This window comes from Manacus vitellinus, unplaced genomic scaffold (genome assembly GCF_001715985.3).
Source record: "Manacus vitellinus isolate BGI_N305 unplaced genomic scaffold, ASM171598v3 scaffold_21_pilon, whole genome shotgun sequence".
Lineage (NCBI taxonomy): Eukaryota > Metazoa > Chordata > Aves > Passeriformes > Pipridae > Manacus > Manacus vitellinus.
The window spans coordinates 877969-899318 of record NW_021939546.1 but is presented as its reverse complement, the minus strand read 5'-3'; the positions used below and the strand labels follow the sequence as shown (position 1 = coordinate 899318).

The 21350-nt window shown below is 39.4% G+C and overlaps 1 protein-coding gene across 5 annotated transcripts in view; it reads right to left on the bottom strand.

Annotated features, from left to right (window-relative positions):
• TGFBR3 (transforming growth factor beta receptor 3) overlaps nt 1-21350 on the bottom strand; it is a 112907-nt gene that overhangs the window by 71524 nt on the left and 20033 nt on the right. For 4 of the 5 annotated variants that reach the window (XM_018072193.2, XM_018072189.2, XM_018072190.2 and 1 more), the window contains one exon: nt 9611-9655. The exons of the other annotated variant lie outside the window; for it this stretch is intronic. In XM_018072193.2, coding sequence (XP_017927682.1) covers nt 9611-9655 — 45 coding nt within the window. The remainder of the gene's footprint in view (nt 1-9610; nt 9656-21350) is intronic. 5 annotated transcript variants of the gene reach the window in all.

Genomic DNA, 21350 nt, shown 5'->3' with positions numbered 1-21350 from the left:
TGAAGAGTTTATATCCAAAGTCTTATCTGATGACTAATGACAGCAACCTCAATGAGATCAGGAGAGACCAGAGGTGCCTTCTGTTAACTGGTTAGGGGGGAATACCCACCACAGAGTTGATAGCTACTCTTGCAATTTAGAAAATTTTCTAATTGCTTTTACTGAAACTATTAAGACACTAGACAAACATTCCTAAACAATTACAATATTACACAATTCTACAAACCATTAACAGATTTTCCTTTAATTCATAACATTAGCATTACTTTTGATAGGACATCCAAGCTCCAAAGTAAAAGCATAGTCAAAATTTTCCTTTTATTTATTTTCTTTTATCTGGGCCCAAACTGCTTCCTTTTCTTCACATGCACAGACACACTGAACTTGCAGGGGCTCCGTTGGTGCCTTTTTTCCCCCTGTCTATGAGCTCCTTTCCACAACTCTGCTAAACTTATCTGTAATTTGTTTTCTTTTGTATGCAACTGCTATTATTTCATTAAACTGTTCCTCTGTAGTCCCCTCACCTTCATCATACTTGGCATTCACTACACCTACATACAAAGGGATCTTCTTTCAATAAGATTTCCTGCTTTTATCTGTCAGTTGGATTATGTGCAGGTCATATTTTGGTCTTCAGAGAGGGAATACTGAATTCTGGATGCTGGTGCATATGGATGCATGCACATCTGGAGAGTGAGAGAGAGGTGATCTTCTTTCAAAGATATCTTTTTGACAGCCCCAGAGATGCAGAGGACCAGATGGTACAGCTTTCAGCTCAACAGCAACTTCCATGTAATCATCTTCTGCTTTAACTTCACCACTGGGCCCAGGGTTGCACAAGAGACTTGTCATTTGTGACTAGCACATTGGGAGAACAGGCTAGCAGTCACTGCTTCTAATCCTTGGCCAGTACTGAACTATGTGGACCCTGCTTGCAACACCGGGCACCCAGAGAAAAGCAGACAGAGAGGAGTTCTTGGTTTGGGGTTTAGTTCTTTCCCTCCCCTTGGTTTTGCCTGCCAGAAGCCCTTCTGTGCTAATATATTGGTGCTTTACTCAAGCACAAAACTTTATAAGCTTTGCCCTTCCTAATCTCAGCTAGCACGTCAGAAACATCACTTCATACTAAAAAAGGGAACATCTGCTCAGCACTGTATGTCAGGAAGATCTGATAAACACCGCTGCTGGACGCAGAGCCGGAATGAGAGCAGTCGCTTTGAAACTCGTGATTCGCGTGCTGCCAGCCAGACCGGGACATGCTGGGGTTGCCTTTCCCATCTCCTCAGCTGCACATGGATTGAAAATCCTCATCAGTGGACAGCCCTTTCATAAAATAAAGAAACATTTCTTTGTTACTCTGGCTTCCAGCTGCAGCAGTTGGCAACTGCTTGCCTTAGAGTCCCATCAAATGCAGTGGGGGTCTCAAAAGCAGCAAAAGCCAAAGGGAAGGAAAAAAGGTTTTGGGGAAGACAGTTCCATAAATGAAAGAGTACCAACCTTTTCCTAATTAAAAATAACAAGATTACAAGTTCAATTGAAGGCTGAATTCCTGTAACTGACCCTTTAAGGATGAGTTCACTATCACTAAACGTCTGCACAGAGCTTGAAAACTGATCCTTATCAAGTGCTTAAGCAAGAGAAAACTTCCCTCCACAAAACACATAAAAGTTGCAGTCTTGTCGCAAAAAATATAAAAAGAGATACACCAAAGAGAGAGAAAAGAAAAAAAAAAGGCAAAATCTACTGTACTGTTCCCCAGCCCCCACTGGGTTAACCAACTGTTCAGCCTCTATTGTAGGGTCAGCAAGGAAAACAATCCCGGAATATGCCCTGCTACAGGTTTTCTCTTTAGACTTGTGAATTTTATTATCTAGTTTGGTTTTAACTAGGAAGGACCCTGTGCTCCAAATTTTTCAAGGTTCTGTGCCTGAAGATGAGGAGAAAACACCAGGTTGGCCCCAGTGCTGAGGAATGCTTACAAAGACCTTGCTCTGTCCTGAACTCAAGGACAGCATCCCCTTGGACAGGGAAACAGTGTCCACACTCCCCTATTTGAAAGCCATGAAGATAAATGCTGTCAAATGTTTTTCTAAGTTCATCAGACAATTTGGCTGAAAGAGGCTGGTGCTGGAGACAGCTCGAGCCTCATCTGAATCTCCAGTGAGGGTTATAAACACAAGATAGCACTGGTCCACAGGTCACTGACAGCTCAGCTGCTTGTAAGTGGTCTGCATAACCACATTTTTCTTTATATCAAATTCAATAAAAAGTGCATGGTGGTCCTTGAAAAATTCTGAGGGCTGACTATGCACCTACATATCACTACAGAAGACAAAGAAAGCCCACACTTCCAAGCTATTATGAACAGAAGTCAATCAGAGTAGCCTTCACTAAGCATCAGTAATAAAATAAATTTTTTTCATCAATTAAGCAAAGATAAAATAATAGGAGAGCTCTAGGCACATTTGGTGTTAAATGAAGGGACAGAAATTAGCACAATGCTGAGCAGGTCATGGACTATCCAAGTACAGAACATCCCACCAGCCATCAAATTTTCAAAAACGTGGCTTGAAAAATTTTTACTTGAGTACTTTTCCCCCTGCTTTTTATCTAAATATGAAATAATTACCCAAAGTCACTCTTTATTCTGGCTTAAAATTTCCCCTCAATTTAACTTAAAGTGATAGTACACCAAAAATCAAAAAATAAAGGAAAAACTTAGGAAGAAAAGAAAATATGTGCAGATGGATTCTAGAGTATTGTGAGCAGCTGACCTAATTTGGGCTTTTAGAAGCATTTATCTTCACTATTTCCATATATGCCAATTCTTCCCCAAAAATCTCTCCCATGGTGACATTTTTGTTTAAAATAATAAAAAATCCTGTATCATGTGAGTTTTCACGCTCCTTGGAAAATATATATATATTATACTGTAAATCCCATATAGACTTGATTATCTTAAGCTAAATAATAAGCTTATATAATATGTTAATACAGATCCACAGGCATCTGCCTAAGTTGTGTAAACAGTGTCAAATTACATCTTACAGATCCAGACAAAAGAGTGTTTTCTAAAGTCCACATCTTTAAAACATTATTTAAAATACTTATTACCAAATATTCAATTCCCTGCCATGTAGCAAGGTCGGCTACAAAGTTATTTTAACCCCCAAGACAGGGAAGTAATTGCAAAAATAAAAAAAAAAATCACTGCATTCTCTGTTTAAAATAGAAGTGTCATTACAGCAGAGATATAAACTGCCCCTTTAAAATATCATGGCAATAGGCCTTACCCATGTGAACTAATCCCCATAGTCACCATTTTAAAGCCCAGCTCCCAGGACAGGCCCCCAGGCACCAGGTGGGCCGGTTGGCAGGTGACAAGCACCGTGCCTGGCACCCAGGGCATGGCTCTTTGCTTCACTCACACAGTGTGCCACCCCCTCCACAAGGGGATGGACCCAAATGAACAAGTCTATCACGAGATGGCAGACCTATACATACACAGTTAATTCTACAGGTAATGACAAAACAATGAAACCTAACACTGCAGGTTTATGAGACAGGATGAATCATCCAATATTGAGACAGCCAAACCCAGCATGTCTCATTCTCTTCACCTCTCTTCTCCTTCCCACCAACACTTTCCAGCTACTTTATGCCTATTTTCATGATGATCAAACCTGCCTTCCCCAGGAGCTGATTCAACTCACTAACATGATAGGAATCTAGCCCAAGCTGAGCAGGCTCCTGTTGGCCTTTGGTGCACTTGATAGCAGGGAGGAAGGCTCGGGGAGCACCTAGGCTGGCTCCCATCGAGGGCAGTGGGTAACCTGCACCCCTGTCCCTACTGTGGGCAGTAGGGAGCCTCCAGATTTAACTGTGCTTATGAAACCACAGACTGAATGCAAAGACCTTCCTAGAAAGAGATACTGCTGATTTTAGAAAATGTGCTGATTGTGTAAATGCAGTTTCCTTCTAGTTCAAGATCAGCACAACAGTAACACAAACTAATACTTTCAAAAGCCCCTATGCATTTTCATTTTGAATATTTCCACGGTGTAGAACAAAAAAAAAAAAATCACAGCTTAGCAACTGCTCTGATTACCAAGAAGGCATCATGCAATACCTCACTAAGTTCCATGCATATACATATATGTGCAAGTGTAAATATACACACACACATTCTCCAAAGCTATTTGATCTGTACATTGACAAAAAATTCAGTGAAAGTGAGAACAATGAATCACACTTAGTCATATAAAGTCATATATATAGTCATATAAAGGTATTTGTTCCACATTTGAAGAGCATGCAAGAGATGGTCGTTTTTGAACATAAAAGCTTTTTCTGAAGGAATTTCATTTACTTTCCTCAGCACTACTAAAATGACCATTTACAATGAAATGACATTGCAGTCATGACTCACGGTCTCTTAAAATTGCTTCCCTAACCAGTGTTCCTGTAAGCCCACACTTAACACCTCAGATAGAACACAATACTGGAGCTACCTCCTTTTTAAGTTGTAACCACACTGCACTGCAGCACTCCTCTCACCTTCTCATCTCCACTTCCTGTGTTAAACTCCTGGAAACTGCATTTACAGCTACACTGTAAAGAATCATCTTAGATGTAGCAGTATTAGACCTGATGTGGGAGAAGTCTTAAGTTTGAATGAGTTTAATCATTTATTAAAAGCATACATTGTCACTTCATTTGTGTATTTAGGACCTCGTGGCACAGTCCCTTACATACCATAAAATTACTTACTCTTATTGAATTAACATAATGCTTTTTATCCAGACAGAATAATTTTTCAAGAAGACTGAAGGAGTCACCCAATGCTTTTTTTACCAGCTCAGCTCTCAGTCCAAGTTAGACTTAGCTCTAGTTTTCAGAGTGGGGGTGAGGGGTAGGAGTGGAAATGCTATTTAAAAAAAAGTTGAAAATGAGGATCAGGAAGTTTTATTTACTGTTCTGACTAAAAAATCCCAAGTAAATCCTGTTTGGTTTACAGATTCTTATCATCCCAGGTTACTGTTACAGCTTCTTTTTATGGGACAAGATGCATGCATACAAGATGCTACAGATTTGAAAACAATTGCAGACAGTTTCTCTACAAATTCTATGTGTAAAGACCACCATCCTATCTGAATACCTAAAATAACTTATCACACCACATACAGCCTCACCTACATAGCTAATGCAACAGGGTGGTTTCCTAAAATATCACAGTATGTCCAGGGAGACACCTACAATATGTAGGAAGTATAAAGTCAAAGTCTTCTGGCCCCAGCCAGAAGAGGTTGCTTGTACATAAATACCTTGAAGTAGAAGAGCTTGGGATAAACTCTTCTTGGATCAGTGTGAAATGTTGTCCTGCTCTGCACTCACTGAATTTTTTGCAACATAAAGCAGAGAAACGACCATTTGTCAGCTAGTAAGGAAAAAAAAAACAAACCCCAAACCATTAAAGACCTGAAATTTATGATCTGAAATGTCCAATCCTTCCCTTCAAAAGCAGCAGTATTTTCATTCTCATACAGCAATGCAGTAGTACCTGCATCCATGCAGTACATGGACATTCGTCCTGAACTTCCAATCAGCTGTAAGCAATTCAAGACCAGTCACAGCAGCTTTAACCAATCTCATAAACCCCAGGCTTAAATAATAAATAAAAATAAACATCTTCTCATCAGTAACATCCAGGGGTTCGTTTTCTGGGCACAATATCTGTCCACATCAAGTGTGTGTGTTTTTTCATGCTGCTGTTCCTATAAAACTGTTAATATTCAGACAACTAAATAAACAGATCTGCTCTTCAAGTCAACTGCTTTTGGATTATAATTATGAAAAGCAGAAACCATCTTTGTTTTTTCCTCCCTAAACTCGAAGAAATTGAACTTTGCCCTCTCAATAAGGCTGACTCAACAGGATGAGTAGAATACAAGCACAGAGGTCAAGTGGCCTAAGAAATGTGTTTTGAATATCCATACAAAAAGGCTGACCAGAAGCAACAGAAAAAATACCTGAATTTTAACAAGCTCAGTGCTTATACCACACTCTAAACAGAGCCCGTTTTCAGAGTGTGATGTTACATATTAAACTCAGCTGTTAAGCTAATACTGAAGTGTGAAAAACAACCAAGCCACCTTCCACTACTCCACAGGCCATTCCACCACAGCTCAGTGTGGCCATCATCACTGTGAAGTTATCTTGAAGCAAGATTACTTAAACCAGAGATTCCAGGTCCATAAGCCTAGACAAATATTTTTTGGAATATTTTCAAGAAGTTGAGGATCTGGGACTTTTGAAATGCTTGGCCTTGGTTTGCTAAGCATGTAACTATTAGTTAAAGTGCAGCTTAGAACTCAAGATAAATGGTTTGCACTAATGTGGGTCCACAGCTATATTCTCCCCTTTTACAACTTGTTAACATTATTACCACTAATTTATAGGGCAAGAGAAATTTACCAGTTGATAAAGTGAGCTTGTCCTTAGGCAAATAATTTGGTGGCTTTAAAGTGAGACTTCAAATTAACCCTGGTTACCTAATGCAGCATGTTCTCTTCAATGTTTTACATGAAAAACACCACAAAGTTTATTCACATCTTCCTTAAAAAAAAAAATAATAAAATAAAATAGGCCTATTGTTAAACACACTTAATGGAAGAGAAACTGATGGTGGGAATATGTAATCATACAACACCTGACCAGTGCCACAGTACAGCAGGTGCCCCATGCCCTGCCTGATCTTCCACTTCCCTGAACACAGTAATCCAGCCCTTAAACAATACTAGCCACACATGGCAAACAACAGACACTCACAGACTCCATTGGAATTAAAATCTCAGAATTATTTAAGGAAAATTGGGACTAGAAAGATTATTTTGTATCAGTTGCCAGCAAAATGGACAAATGCTCCCTCCCCTTAGAATCACAGAATCATAGAATGGTTTGGGTTAGATGGGACCTGCCTTGAATAAAGACACCTCCCCACTACTCCTTGTTGCTCAATTCCGCATCCAACCTAGCGTTGAACACTGCCAGGGATGGGGCATCCACAACTTCTCTGGGCAACCTGTTCCAGTGTCTCACCACCCTCATAGTAAAGCATTTCTTCCATATATCTAACCTAAACTGCCCCTCTTTCAGCTTGAACCTATTACTCCTTGTCCTATCACTGCAGTTCCTGTAAAGAGTCCCTCTCCAGCTTTCTTGCAGGCCCCTTCAGATACTGGAAGGTTGCTATGAGGTCTCCTCACAACCTTCTCCAGGCTGAACAGCCCCAACTTTCTCAGCTTCTCTTCACAGGGGAGGTGTTCTTCCCCTTAACCAACTTCATGGCCTCCTCTGGACTTGCTCCAACAGCTCCATATCCTTCCTATGTTGGGTGCACCAGGACTGTACACCGTATTCCAGGTGGGATCTCATGAGAGCAGAGCAGAGGGGAAGAATTGCCTCCATCAACCTGCTGGTCACAGTCCTTTTGATGAAGTCCAGGACAGGGCTGGCTTTCTGGCTGCAAGTGCACTGCCAGCTCATATTGAGTTTTTCATCAACCATCACCCCCAAGTCCCTCTCCACAGGGCTGCTCTCAATCACTTCTCCACCAATTCTGCAGGTGTGCCTGGGATTGCCCCGATCCAGGTGTAGGACCTTGCACTTGGCCTTGTTGAACTTCATGAGGTTTTCATGGGCCCACCTCCAAAGGCTGTTAGTGTCCCTCCGGTGGCATGTTAAAGAACACCTTTGCCAGTCTTTGTTTCATACCTCTTTTTCATTATAACATCTTTGGGCTGCATCATTTGAGCCATAGAAATCCATTCTGCTTGATTTACAAGCGCCCAAGCTCAGCTATTCCTATCTGTACAAACACTGTGTGTCACTAGGTCATCACAACAGAAGTCTATGTTGCCAGAAGATAAAACACGTCATGCTTGTTAACACACAAGTGTTATCTTGTTCGACCAGAAACTACCAAGTGTGCAATCACAGTGACACCCAGCCCTGTGAACCTTGTGTGAAGCCAATTATAGGTGAGGAGAAAAAGTACATGCACCAAAAAATGTTTATAAACACAGAAGTGCCAGTCTCAAAAGACTGAAAGAGCTTTACCACAAAAATCTACCTAGTTTTTTTAGGTGACAAATATATTTGTTTTCAACAAATCTTGCTTTAATGAAATACTACCTATGTTTGTCATGTGCTTTTAAATAGAAATTTATTTTCTTGGGAGGCATCCCGTAGCTATGCTGTAGCCTTCAACTCATGAAACGTTTGTCTTTTAAAGGTTATGTTTTCAACCTAAAATTGAGTTTCAGAGCCCTTTTGTGCCTAAGTGCAATAGCATTCAGAGAGAAGCCTATAAGCAGTAATACAACACTAAAGAACAGTTTTTTCTTATGTCAGAAATTTGCAAGTGCATTATACACTCACCTGGTTTTAAATTAAAAGCTAATTTGGGGTTTGCATGAGAATTTCCATATTTCTTTCCCCTTCGAAACTGTGAGGTTCTGTGGGAATTCTGTTTTTCTTTTTAAACCAGATGCCTTGGTTTTAGGTAGTCTGCTCTGTTAAAATAAAAAATGTCTAAAGGGCATTATCCACACAAAGAGCTGAAGGTCATTACCCAACTGTGCTCATTATCTCATTATATGGTCTAATTCGGTAATGTGTTTTCTTCCGGGATGTGATAATTAGTGTTGTGTTTCTTTGTTTCTAACAAAACCTTGGAGATACTGAAATCTTTTAAGGAAACAGTGAAGCATTTTGGAAGGCTCTGTGCAGTAAGAGTCAGTTACGACCCTTCCTAGTTCTTACAATTTCATGGCTGCCTCTTCCCAAAGCAATCTGCTCTTGGATCCCTGCTTTTAGGAAAACAGCTCCTAAAAAATGAGTACCAATAAACTGAAATTTTCTGGTGAGGAACATCTCTATATACACATTCAGAAAATGAAAATTCATTCTAAATAAGCCACAAAATCCACAGAGAGACTATGTGTTTTCCTTTCCACAGAGGATTCAAATAATGGTAATAACTTACTTTAATCAAGTTAGGGCCAGCAAGTATGTGTACTGTAACACAGCCAAGTCCTGAAATCATTACCTTAGACCCAGCATACACGCTGAACACTTTAGCAGCACACACTGCCTTCAGCTCCCAGGGAAATGTGTAGATTCTTGTGGGGATGTTGGGGTTTTATTATCTCACAAGGTCAAGCTCTTAGTCCTTAATCAGGCAAGAATCCAGATGAGGTCCACGGGAGATTTGCCAGCGAAAGAACTAACTGGAGAGCGAGAAAGGATGACTCTAAACAACTTGGGAGCAGAACTTTATAGAGAACAGAGAGAGCTTGCATATTGTACGCCTGATTCATAGGGAGTAATTTAGCTCACGCAGATGGCAGCCACATGTAAGAAGATCTGGCCGTATATATCCTATACTTGCGCCTTGTCTTCATTGAAAAGAGAAAAGCATCAGTGGATAAGCATGATTTCAATTACTAAAAATGTAAATTTTGACAGAATAAGTCCACTAATGAGATTTTCAAAACTGTTAAAGTTAACATAAAGGAATATATATTGAATTATAAAATAAAATACTTACTAACTAATGCACCCTTGAGGTTCTTTTCTGCTCTCCAGAATCCCACTAGAAAGTAAACAAACCCCACATGGAAACAAAATCATTCTCAACAAACAAGTAGAATTCCTCACTTAGGAAATGTCTCTCAAAAGGCTATCTGCAATATCAGCCAGAGCTCTGAAATTAATCACTCACTAAGGTATCTCTTTCCACTCGCCTTGAGGTAAAGTTTTGTTTCAGGAGTTTTTTACTAAATGCTACCACTCGCTTTTCTTTTTATCTAGGCAACAACTTACCCCCCGCTCATTACTGCCCTTCTTCCTTTCCAAAATACCAAAGAAGTTTCTCCTCCTTGATTTCCTCCTGCTCACAGAGTACGTGCTTATTAAGTACGTGCCCCTTTTGTTATCCTACTGGATTTCTCTCCATATAATTCTATACGGGCATTTGAAAAAATGCAGAGCTGTGGTTCTACAAGAGTTAACTGAGTCCAAACTTCCTTAATGTACTGACCAGCTGCTTGCTAGCTGTAACCAGAAGGAGCATGCACATTGGCAGTTAACTGTTAAATGCATTTTCAAAACTAATAGTAAGTTGAAAACAATTTGAGCTCTGGACATAAGTACAGTGTACACTCCCAGGTGAGCATCAGATATAAAAGGAGAACTGAGATGGCCTCCATATGAAATCACAATGGCTCTTCTCCTCAAATAATCTTTTATTAACTTTTGCTTTTTTTTATGGGAAATTGGGGAAAGGAGTTTTAACTCAGGAAATAAGTCATTTGTGCCCAATGCTAACACAGCATTTATAAGGCATGTATCTTGGTATCATCACTGCATGGAAAAAAAGTCTCAGGGAACCTCAAAGCCGACTCAGGTTTCACAAAAATACAAAATGTTCAAACACACATCTGAAGTACTTCCCTTTCAGAGACCCCACAGGTGTTGAAATCCACTTCCCTGTATGGCAAGGGTTCAACTCCCATTTAAGGGCTTACATGAAGAAGGCAAGAGCCCCCTTGACACTACAGATGGCAGGGAACACATGGGGGACCTGACTGCCGGTGATGGAGTACAATTTGTTGTCTTTTCCAATACACAAAAACTCCAGTTACTCCTCCTTGAGCAATCAAACAAACAAGACTTTAGGAAAAAAAAAGAAAGGCAGGTAAATTCTGTAAAAACTACTCACAAAATGCTAACCAAAGAAGGCTTTTTGTCCCACAACTTAACTGGAAGCAGATAGCTCAGTGAGCAGGATGGCTTTTTCCCTTTCAACAAAGACAAACCCAGCCCTGTATACAGGGTAAGCAGTGAGAAATCTTACAGTGAGACTTTCGAAGTGACTTGGCAACACTTAGAACAGTACAATTTCTTTTCAAGTACAATCGGTAAAGGATAGCATTATTCAGAAAACAGTCACAATATCCTGGAACTTAACAGATGCAAAGTAACTTTGCAGTGGAGTCAGCAGTCTGAGGAGCCTCGCACATGCTCTGCAAGCTTTCAAACAGTCCTCCAGAAAACTGGGGGGGAGGGGGGGAGAAGAAGCAGGGAGGGTTATGAGTAATACCTCTTCCTGCTAAACATTCAAGGTACACGTAAAAGCTATCATTGAGTCAGCACTTGGGGGTGGCAGTTCAGACAGTAAAATCTGGTTTGCTGGAATTTACAACAGCCTGAAGGTGGCCACTGCTATGCATCTCACATACCCATACATATATATTTTAATTATTACTATCATTTTTGTAGAAGAAAATAATATTCAAATGACACAATTCAACATATTCATAACTAGGAGGTGATATCAGGTTATGATTTGAGGAAAAGAACAAGAGCTCAGGACTGACAAAACTTAGATATTTAATAAATGGCATCTTAATACAAACAAAAAACAAGCAGACAAAGAACCTAATGCAGGGCCCAATTAAATTATGTGGTTTGGGGGGGGTTAGACAAGCTCATATTTCAAGCTTTCACTTGCTTACACCATGGCATGCAAGGTGTAGCACCAAGTGTGAAAGGTTCCAGCTCAGAGACCAGACAAGGGCTGCTGACTCTCATTTATTCAACAGTTTTTATAGGAAAAGCATGAAAGTTTCAACATTGCATTGTACAGTGGTGCATTTCCTTTTCATAATGTATTGTATATCACTGTAGGAAACTCTGCTAAGCTGGGAAACCCTTCTTACGGATACAGTTTACATAAGTCACATGAACAAAAGAAGTGCTTCTGCCAGTTTTTCATGTACTTTTGAGTAAGGATGTATAGCTATGCCAGTAAATCAAATTGTTTTGTTGCCACATGTTCCAGTTCTGACAGGCTATGCTTTACTTTGTGGTTATGTCTAACTGTGCCACCAGGTGAACCACAGATCAAGTTACTCAAAATACCTGAACAATACTTCAATACTCTACTTGTGCAAGAGGAAATTTATTTTTGACCTAGTACAAACCTGAGCCACTGCAAAAAAGGGAGGTTCCACTACCCCTGTCACCCACTTTCACGGGTCCCTGCGTTTGCTCTAGCAATCATGATGATTCAGGGAAAACCAGACCCTTCTAGGACTTCAAAAGCTGTCACATAAGCACACAGGAACCAGGCTGAAACTTGTTCTTCCTATCAGTAGTTTAACTTCATGGAAGGGAATGGAAGTTAACATCCACTATTTCACTAATATCTCATGAGATCTGTGACTGGTCGTACAATGCAGAAGCAGTCTCAACATGACACTGCAAGTGAAGTCACTTGGTTAAGCATAACCCTCACTGTGTCCTGCTTTAGAAAAGCCACCACCCCCAACTGATCAACTGAAGCATGGTATGAACATTTTCTACTGGATACAAACAATTGAATAATAAACACCCCTATCCCCCACCCCCCGACGTCAACACAGACCTGACTCATAATCCGAGAGAATCCAGGCAGAGCAGTTCAACTGCCCCATTACTCTCAGCCCTACCACCAGAGCCACAGGCTTGGCTGGAAAAGGACTGAGTTCTTGTTGAGCACAAACACCCTTTTCTTTGGACAACAAGGCTACAGTAAAATAATAAAATACATTCATAAATAAAGGACAGGAGTATACTCTCATTTACCAATTCTTTATTGTGCTTACTATCAACTATTAATAGTTTAGTAAATTCCCTTGGACCATTAACTGCAGTTTTCGTTCACCATAAATGCAAAGAAAGCCCCATGTATCACCCACTATACACTGCTCAGCCATTCTATGAAAAAAATGTTTATCTTTAAAGCTTCCAATGTAACTGCCCTGTTATATTTAAATGTTCTTTGAGATCATCCAGGAGATTACAAACATGGTTGTTTAAAAAGTCTGTGCCAGCTGTTCTATGTGTATATTAGGAGCATTACAAAGGCATCAAATACTCATTAGTGATGAGATCATCCCAACTAAAAAAACATACTAATACACATCTTGGATACAGACAATCAGAGTGAGGTACTGGACACAGGAGGAAGAACATACACCCAAAGAAAAAGGGGAGCAGAGAGCATGATATGCTCCCTGCTCTCATTGTCCCACTGAAGAGTGAGGAAAAGGATTACTTCCCTTCATTGTCACAACAACCCTTGCACATCAGGTTCGCAGTAAATGTCTCTCCAACCATACCAACCATGGCCTATTTAACAAAATAGCATCAAGGACCTAACAAGAAGCTGCTAGGAAGAAAAAGCAAAGAAACTCTTGTGTCACAAATGGAGAAGGAGCGCCAAAAGACTTCAAACGAGAACACCATTTCAGGACGTGGTGTGCTACACCACCTTCAAATCTCTGCCATTAAACTGTCCTAGAGACATAATGCTATACAACTGTGCCAGCATCAGACACCTACTGACTGGTTTAGGATGGAATTAAAAGGGTAGAAGATGTAGCAAATCTGCAGAAAGGTATGAACACGAACCCTTACTGGCTGTAGGGCTTGTAGCCCACCAAACAGCAAACTGAATCCCCAAGTGAGCATTCCAGCAAGAGATCCCACCAGGGAGCACAAGCATACAGGTTGGTTGCCTCCAAAAATGTAAGGAAAGCAACTGGAACAAGAAGACAACACAGGTATCAGAACTGAATCAATTAGTTCAGTCAACTAGTAGGAAAAATGTTGATTGCTCCAATTAAATTCCTTCAGTCCATTAGGTCAAAAAAGACTGATTCATTGCTCAGAAATCCTCCCTAATAAATCCTGATTTTCTTTGAGCAATCTTGTCAAATCATAGATACTTGATTGATACATGAACACTTGACCTTTAAAACCATCTCAAGTGCATTATTATTTCTTCAGAGAAAGAGGGAAGATACATTCTAGGACTCCTCAAGGCAGAACAAAATAAAGGAGTTCTTTGTTAGCAACTTTTACTTGAAATGTTTTAGACGGTTTCTTGGTTAATCCTTTGCGTAGTGCTTGTGTGATGTTGAAACAAACAGAAGGATGAGCTGGTTTGGTTTTCTCCACATACAAGAAGATTTTAACAACATCACTAAGCACTCAATATTCAGAACTGTGTCATTAGAATTCTTTTCTCCTGAATCACATCAATAAAGCTGAAGTTCAATCTAGCATTCATAAGAGATGACTTACAGGCTTCCTGCTGCAAATGTACTTTTGAGATCCAGTATATATAACAGAGACACAGAATTAAGTAACTTTAATTTTCCTTATTATTTTATAGAAAATGAACCATCATGCGGTCTTAGATATTATCTTAGGCAAGAAATAGCTCAAAAAACCCCTAGCTTTGCAAATTTCAAAAACAAAAAGGGAAAAAAGATTTCAAGAGAACACAAGCAAGAACCAGCTCTTTTTCAGGATTGCTTTTATTTTTCTGCTACTGGCATGAGGCATTCCTTATTCTGACATTTCGGGGGGGGGGGGTTCTCCTTTTTTACTATCATTCAAGTCAGGTAACAGGCCTTTTAACAGCAGACACTGGGGAAGCATTTGTCAAGTGTTACAGTTAAGACAATTTTAATCTTCTGAAAAACCTCAGAGTCCTTCCTATGATGCCTGCTTTAGTTCTCTTGCTTCCGTCTGTGATGATACATGTGATCACAGAGATCAAACATTAACACTGGGAGAATGAAAACGAATGCAGTGAACAATATGGCCATGAGCACTATTTCAGCAAGAAAAACAACTACTACTGGCCTAGTTCCAAAAAGCAACTGAGACAAGTAATATCCAAGGTAATCTCTGAACAGTTTTCTTGCCAATTTATGCAAATACCCATTACTTTTTCAGTTTGAAGGTGAAAATATCCTACAGAACAATTAATTACTGCTTTGAACTCATTAGTGCTATAAAAGGAAATTTTGCCAGACTGAACTAAGATTTCAAAGTAGAAAATGCAGAAAACTGGCAACTTTTACAAATTACATAGTTTAACAAATCCTCTCCAAAGACAAGGTCTGTCCCAATGCCAGAAACTGAACCCACATGTTAACTTCTACCACGTTGCTCAAGCTATGTATGGGATGTAATGGCGTCCTGCCTGCGAGTAAGTTTTCTTCTAATGATGCCAAAAAAGAATCACATTTCACCTGCAAATCCTCTTGCGTACAGTCTCAGATTTCTCACCCCCTTGCATTGAGTATGATGGATCCTACTTCTTTTAAAAACAGTGAATTTATTTTTTTAAGAAATAAGGTTGGCATGGTAGGAAGAGAAAAGAGAAGCAATGAGTTAAGACACTCCTCAGGACATCATAACTAATTTATGACTTGCCAAAACTTCAACCACCTTGTTCCTTATCAGAGATCACAACAAACTTCTGCAGTTCAGCATCCATGAGGCTAAACATAAGCAAAACAGATGAGAAGTCTGACAGTCCCTGAAATAAAATTTTTGCCATTTTCATACCTCTAAAAAACAGCAGGGGGAGGTTCTGAAGAATTAACAAGATAATAGCAGTTATTCCAGTGTGATCCAAGAACTTTAAAGCGATTACATTAGCTCTTCAAACAGTCCTGCATGGAAGATGTCAGGGTAGAACATCTGTTTTACATATCAAGAGACCAAGACTGAGAGATGAAATGACTCATGGGGAGATCACAGAGAAAGTCACAAATCCAGATATAAGCCTTTCATCTTTCAGTCAAAAGCAGAGGCTCACAGGTTACACCTACAGCCATCAGGAAGGGGGACTCCAAGAGAAGAACAGATCCAGTTGGTGGCCCAGCGTCACTGTGCTCTTCTCCAGTAGTCCAGTTCAGGGCTGAGCAACAGCTGGAAAGAATTGATCTGACAGCCCATAACTCAGCCCACCCTCTCACAAAGGCCCTCCAGGCACAGGCATTTACATTGAGTCACCACAGAGGATGACCACATGCACGTCAGGGCACACAGGGTTGCTGTGCATTGACTTAACGAAAAGTGCACATCACTCCATGGGCCACTCCATCGTGGTCCCAGCAGAGCAGGCAGCACATCTGTCCAGCAGGATCATGAGCCACAGGCAGCTTCTATCCTGCAGAGCAGATGTTTCCCAAGAGTAACCAGGAATCACCCATTTGGACTAAAATATATAAATATATACAAATATATTAAATATATACAAATATATACAATGTGTGGTCATGGTTTTTAAAGTTCTTCTTCCACAGATTTCCTCCAAGCAACCCCAAATGTGCAAACTGAACAATGCTAAGCTACTTCAGCAACAGCTACATTTTCAAATAAGGTTTTCACCTTTACTCACTTTCATACCATATCTGCAGCCTAAAGAACTGCCAAGGCATTGTGACACAAAGTGGTCAGTTACCCCCCACTGATTTTTACACATAAAAGGAAAGCACACAATCTTGTGAAGGAAAAAAGTCATCTTGACTTAGTAGCTTGAATCAAAATAACTTGAGCATCTCTAGTAGGACATATGTGTTAGTGTTCCACTTAAATGGAAAGTAATAATACAAAGAAAAGTTTTATTTATTCCAAAATAGATTGCATCAACCATCCCTTCCAGATACGAAGCAAATTCAGTGATCTGGGAAGTGAGGAAAAAGAAAAGAGGAAAAGAAGTGAAGATAACCATAAAAATAAATTCTTGGCTCCAAGTTTTAAGTAAAGTACATTAATTTAAAATTTTAAAAGAAAACAAAAAAACACCACCAAAACACCAAACCTGCTCCAGATGAAAATAAACTTTTTTCTGAAGAGAAAAAACAGAAACATTTCCATCGCCTAACCCTGAATTCCTTTATTTGTTACTTCTTCTATGTGCTACCTTCCAATAATGAGAGTAATGACATTTTCAGTTTAGTTATTTCCACTCCTGACAGGTAAAATCCCTTTTTTATTAAATACCTATTAGGAAGTTTCACAGTGTAGAAGTTGCCAAAAAAAGGAAACAATAGCTCCATCTTTTATAAAGTACTCTTATGAAGAAAAGCACACTGTGCTTGAAGCAGCTGTACTTTATGGCATTACTAAAAACCTTTGCTTTTGTCACCTGTGGTCAAAATTTATCCTTGGCAAAATTCCATTGACTTAAAACAAGTTTACACCAAAGAGGAATCCAACTCAGTGCCTTCAGGTAATGAAACATGGCACAGAGTCTTTGTGCTAAATATATTTTTTTTCACTCTAAATTCATCTCTCCTATGACTTACAGCCTAAGGGACTTCAGCTCTTTTTGTCATTAGCTACAGAGGATGAAATTATTTCTCTTCTTTGAAAAGGAATACATCTGACCCCTATATTCTCTCTACAGTATATAACATAACCAGTAGTAAAGTAACAGCATTGATTCATGTAAATATATTTCAGTGGAAGAAGCTTATAAAAGAAAAACACTTGTGGAAACTCAATACAATTTTCATGTGAAAACAGCAACTGTTTTTCTAATAGCAGATGCTCTGTTTTTTCTTGAGACACCCCAGAATCACATTTGGGAATGCTGTGTTTGGGGTGCTACAGCCCTTAAAGTCCAATCTTTAGTTAACTAAATATGCCCTTTTCACTTTCTTATTAATTAAAGGGATCAAAAGTTCATGTTATTTTTAAGATAGATTACAGATGGAGAACCTAAGAAAGAGTTAATAAGGGCCTGCAATACAGAAAGGATATTAAAAGATCTACAAGCAAAATCCCAATTCCCAATTCCCTTCAGAAAACAAAAGAATTATTTTTAGCAAAGTATTTATAAAATAATTATGTGATGCTTAGAATTTGTTAAAGACAAGTTTCTCTTTTAAAAAAACTTCAATAAATTTCCTTAGAAAGACAAGGATTAATGCCATTCCCCATTCTGTGCCATAAAATTTTCCGCAAAATTACTTTTCATCAGTTGAGTACTTCCCCCCAGAGACCCTCAGCAATGCTGCCATTTGCCTGCATCTACGCAATTCCAGTACTGCATTGTGGGCCTCATATTCTTAGGATTCCTTTGGCATCACCCAGAGTCAGTTTTAATCAAAGAACCAGACATTCATGTTTAGTGATAAATGCTCTGGTTCAGCAAACACCTCAACATACATTCAGTTGTTTTGCTAAATCAGGACCCACAACCCCACATCCTACTGTTCCACATGGGCCACATGGGTACAGAATTGTGCAGAATTCTGCTGAAATTCAACTGTTTTTAGCTTGAGAGCCTTGCTGATACAGGAAAAACACAGTCTGCTCAGTTCAAGCCATTCCAAGTCTGTGACACAATTACCTCTTTGAAAATACATAACCTTTCTCTGTATCCTGACTCTAAATTCTTCAGAATTTTTGCGTGGGTTTGAAGAAAAAAAATACTATTTATGCATAAACCACACAGAAACGGCACAGGATTTGATTCAACTGAGTTGGCTGGAAGACAGACGAAGGCCAGATTAAAAATGTAATTTACAGAGGAATAGATCACCAAACAGCAGTGCTGAAGAAACATTAAGTCAGGGGACCCACAGATTTAGTCTAGCTCTCCAGTTTTGATCAATCTTTGTATTTAAATTGCTCAATTAAAGACATTATTTGCTCTTCAAAACTTATTACTTCTTTCTGTGTGAAATGAAGATTAACTATCTTTTTTATGTATATTTTGACATCTCAAAGTTATCTCAGCAAGCTCACTGATATGAAGTTAGGAATTCATCATTTGGTTCCCTATCAAATGAACAGTCTGATATTAAGATGCTTCAAATCACCATCAGGGTGCTGAAAGAATATTTAAAAAATAGAACAATTTCCACCTTAAAAGCTAGTCAGGGGTTCCTAAACAGTACTTCTCAGAACTGAGAGCACATTAGCCTCTCCTGAAAAGAGCATGACCATTCCCTTGCAGCCTCTGCAGGGGGGCTCCCAGCCTTTCCGACATGGAGCATGGCAGTGGCAGATGGCACAGCATGAACCAGCCCTCTGTTCCTCTAATTCTCCTCTGAGATTGCAAGTCTTCAAATGTTCCAAATCCCGGTTAATCTCATCCTCAAAAGTCTGGCTAAGCAGACCATAAAGGTATACCAGTGGGTGGTTTTACAAGGGAGGCAGAAACCAGCTGATTATGAGAAAGAGGTAAAAGGAAAGGGAGGTACAGAGTCAAATCTCTATCCATGCAGAAGCTGCAACCAGCCTGTGCTTTACTTCAGTCCTAAAAATTCAAGAGCCAACCTCTGTCCCTTGGTTCTCATCCTCTAAACAAAATTTAAACAAAAAAACTCCACACATCTGGCAACAAATACTTTGGAGAAAAAAATAAAAATTACAATTTAATTACATCTGGGAAATACCCAGCAAACACTGTTTAAAGTAGAAGGAAATTTGTGTGAGTGACTTAATTGGTATTAATTTCATTTTTTTAATATGAAATTTTTAAAATTTCTACTTCCAGTGGAAGGTTTTTCTGTTATGCTTTGAATGATTTTATATTGCTTTTTGAAACACAGTGTTCAAGGTCAGGGGAAGTTCGTCTTTAAAAAAAAAAGATGTCATGACAAGGTCTTTCTTCCTGTTGTTATACTTATTAACATGGCACCCATCACCACCATATCTGGGGGGCACAGATCCAAAAGATACATCTTATAAGTGAACAGTCTTATTGAAAATGAAGCACACATGCTCTGACCAATGTGAGATTACTTATAAGAACAAGTACATAAAAAGAAAGGAAAAAAAAGCTAGGATAACAATACAATAGAGAACCAGGGACCAAAGAGCTGTTGAAAGAAAACCATAGAGACAGACCTAACACGAGCAGATAAACCAGTCAGTAAGCTCAGTATTACAGAAAATGGGTAAAATCTTCAATATATCCAATTCTTAAGACATCAGGCTCTTAAGATATCAGGCTCTTAAGACATCAGGCTCTTAAGACATCAGGCTCTTAAGACATCAGCCTGATCACAACCATGAAACTCTGTCACAAGGGGAGAGGCGTCTACAAGGCAAGCACAGGCAATACCCAATGTCAGGGGGGTTGAAGAAAAGTGAACATAACTACATGGGCAAATTCTGGTTGGTTTCAGATGCCATGGCTGCGCTGCTTTGTCAGCAGCGGGAATGAGTTGCACCACCAGAGGATCTAGCCCAGAAGGCTGGAATGAGACCTTCGGCCAGTGTAGATCCACAGGCTATATCACCCTTCTGTCCTCTTTCCAGTTGAATAGTAATGCAGGAAAGAAAAAAGAAAAATAGAAGTTCAAGTTAAAAACTGTTCCCATTCCTTCATGGAAGAACCTGTCCTGTTGAAGGTTTGGCCCTCAGGGTCTAGGGCAGATACGTGTTTCAGCTGTCCTCTAAGACATCAAGACATGCATCGTGCACCCAACTGCGCAAATTTGCCAGCAAGTAAAATAAATATGTTTCAGCCTTTGATTTAAGCTACATTAGGACAGCATATTTTTGCTCCAAGATTAAAAAGCCAGACTTGCTTATGAGGTTATCCAAGGCTGTAGTGTGTACAGTTCTGAGTGTTTTTGTGTGGAGTTCCTACTGTAGGTTGCCAGACCTTAATTTAAGCCCACTTCAAAAACATAATTCCTTCACTGAGGCAGATAGTTTGCCAGCAGTTCTTCTCTCCATCCTGCCTTGGACTATTCATGAAGAAAAATCTCACAGTAATCAAGGTTTTCTTTGTAATCTTTTTCTGTTATATTGAAGCTGTATAAATACAAGCTTACAAGAAATCCGTATATAAGATAAAAGCTAATCAGATTCAGATTAGCATTTAGCTACATACATCCAGGCAGTATGAGGAGGTAGAAAAACAAACATTATTTGAATATTTATACAGACCACTTTCAATGCAGTTAGTGAGGTGTACTTTTCAAGTATTAGCACAAAAAACATGCAGATCTGTGGTTCAGCTTTGAATATCCATGTCTGTGTATCATGTCTTAAAACTCCAGGGTTTTGGGGGTTTTTTGATATATATTTAATAGATTAGTACCTTAAAAAGCAAGAATAGAAAGAAATAAACTAAATACAGATTCTGTCTAGAAGCTCACCTATACCTGAAAAGATAAGAATGCTGAAGATATTGTAAAGTCAGCAAAAAACCCCAAGACAATTGCAGCAGAGCCAGTGTAGGACTGGCAAACAAAAGAAAGGTGTGCTTTCCTGCAGCAGCCTCACTTCTTCAGAAACAAAGAGTAAGCTGGAAAAAGGCTTAATATACAAAAATCAATACCCTAGGGAGGTGGCATGCTGCCCCCTGCCTCCCCCAGGCTTCACCACAAGCACGCAGAGATTTTATTTATACTTCCTAGCTTTATTTAGACTTCTAGTTTTATTTATACTAGCACATTAATGGTTCAAGACTG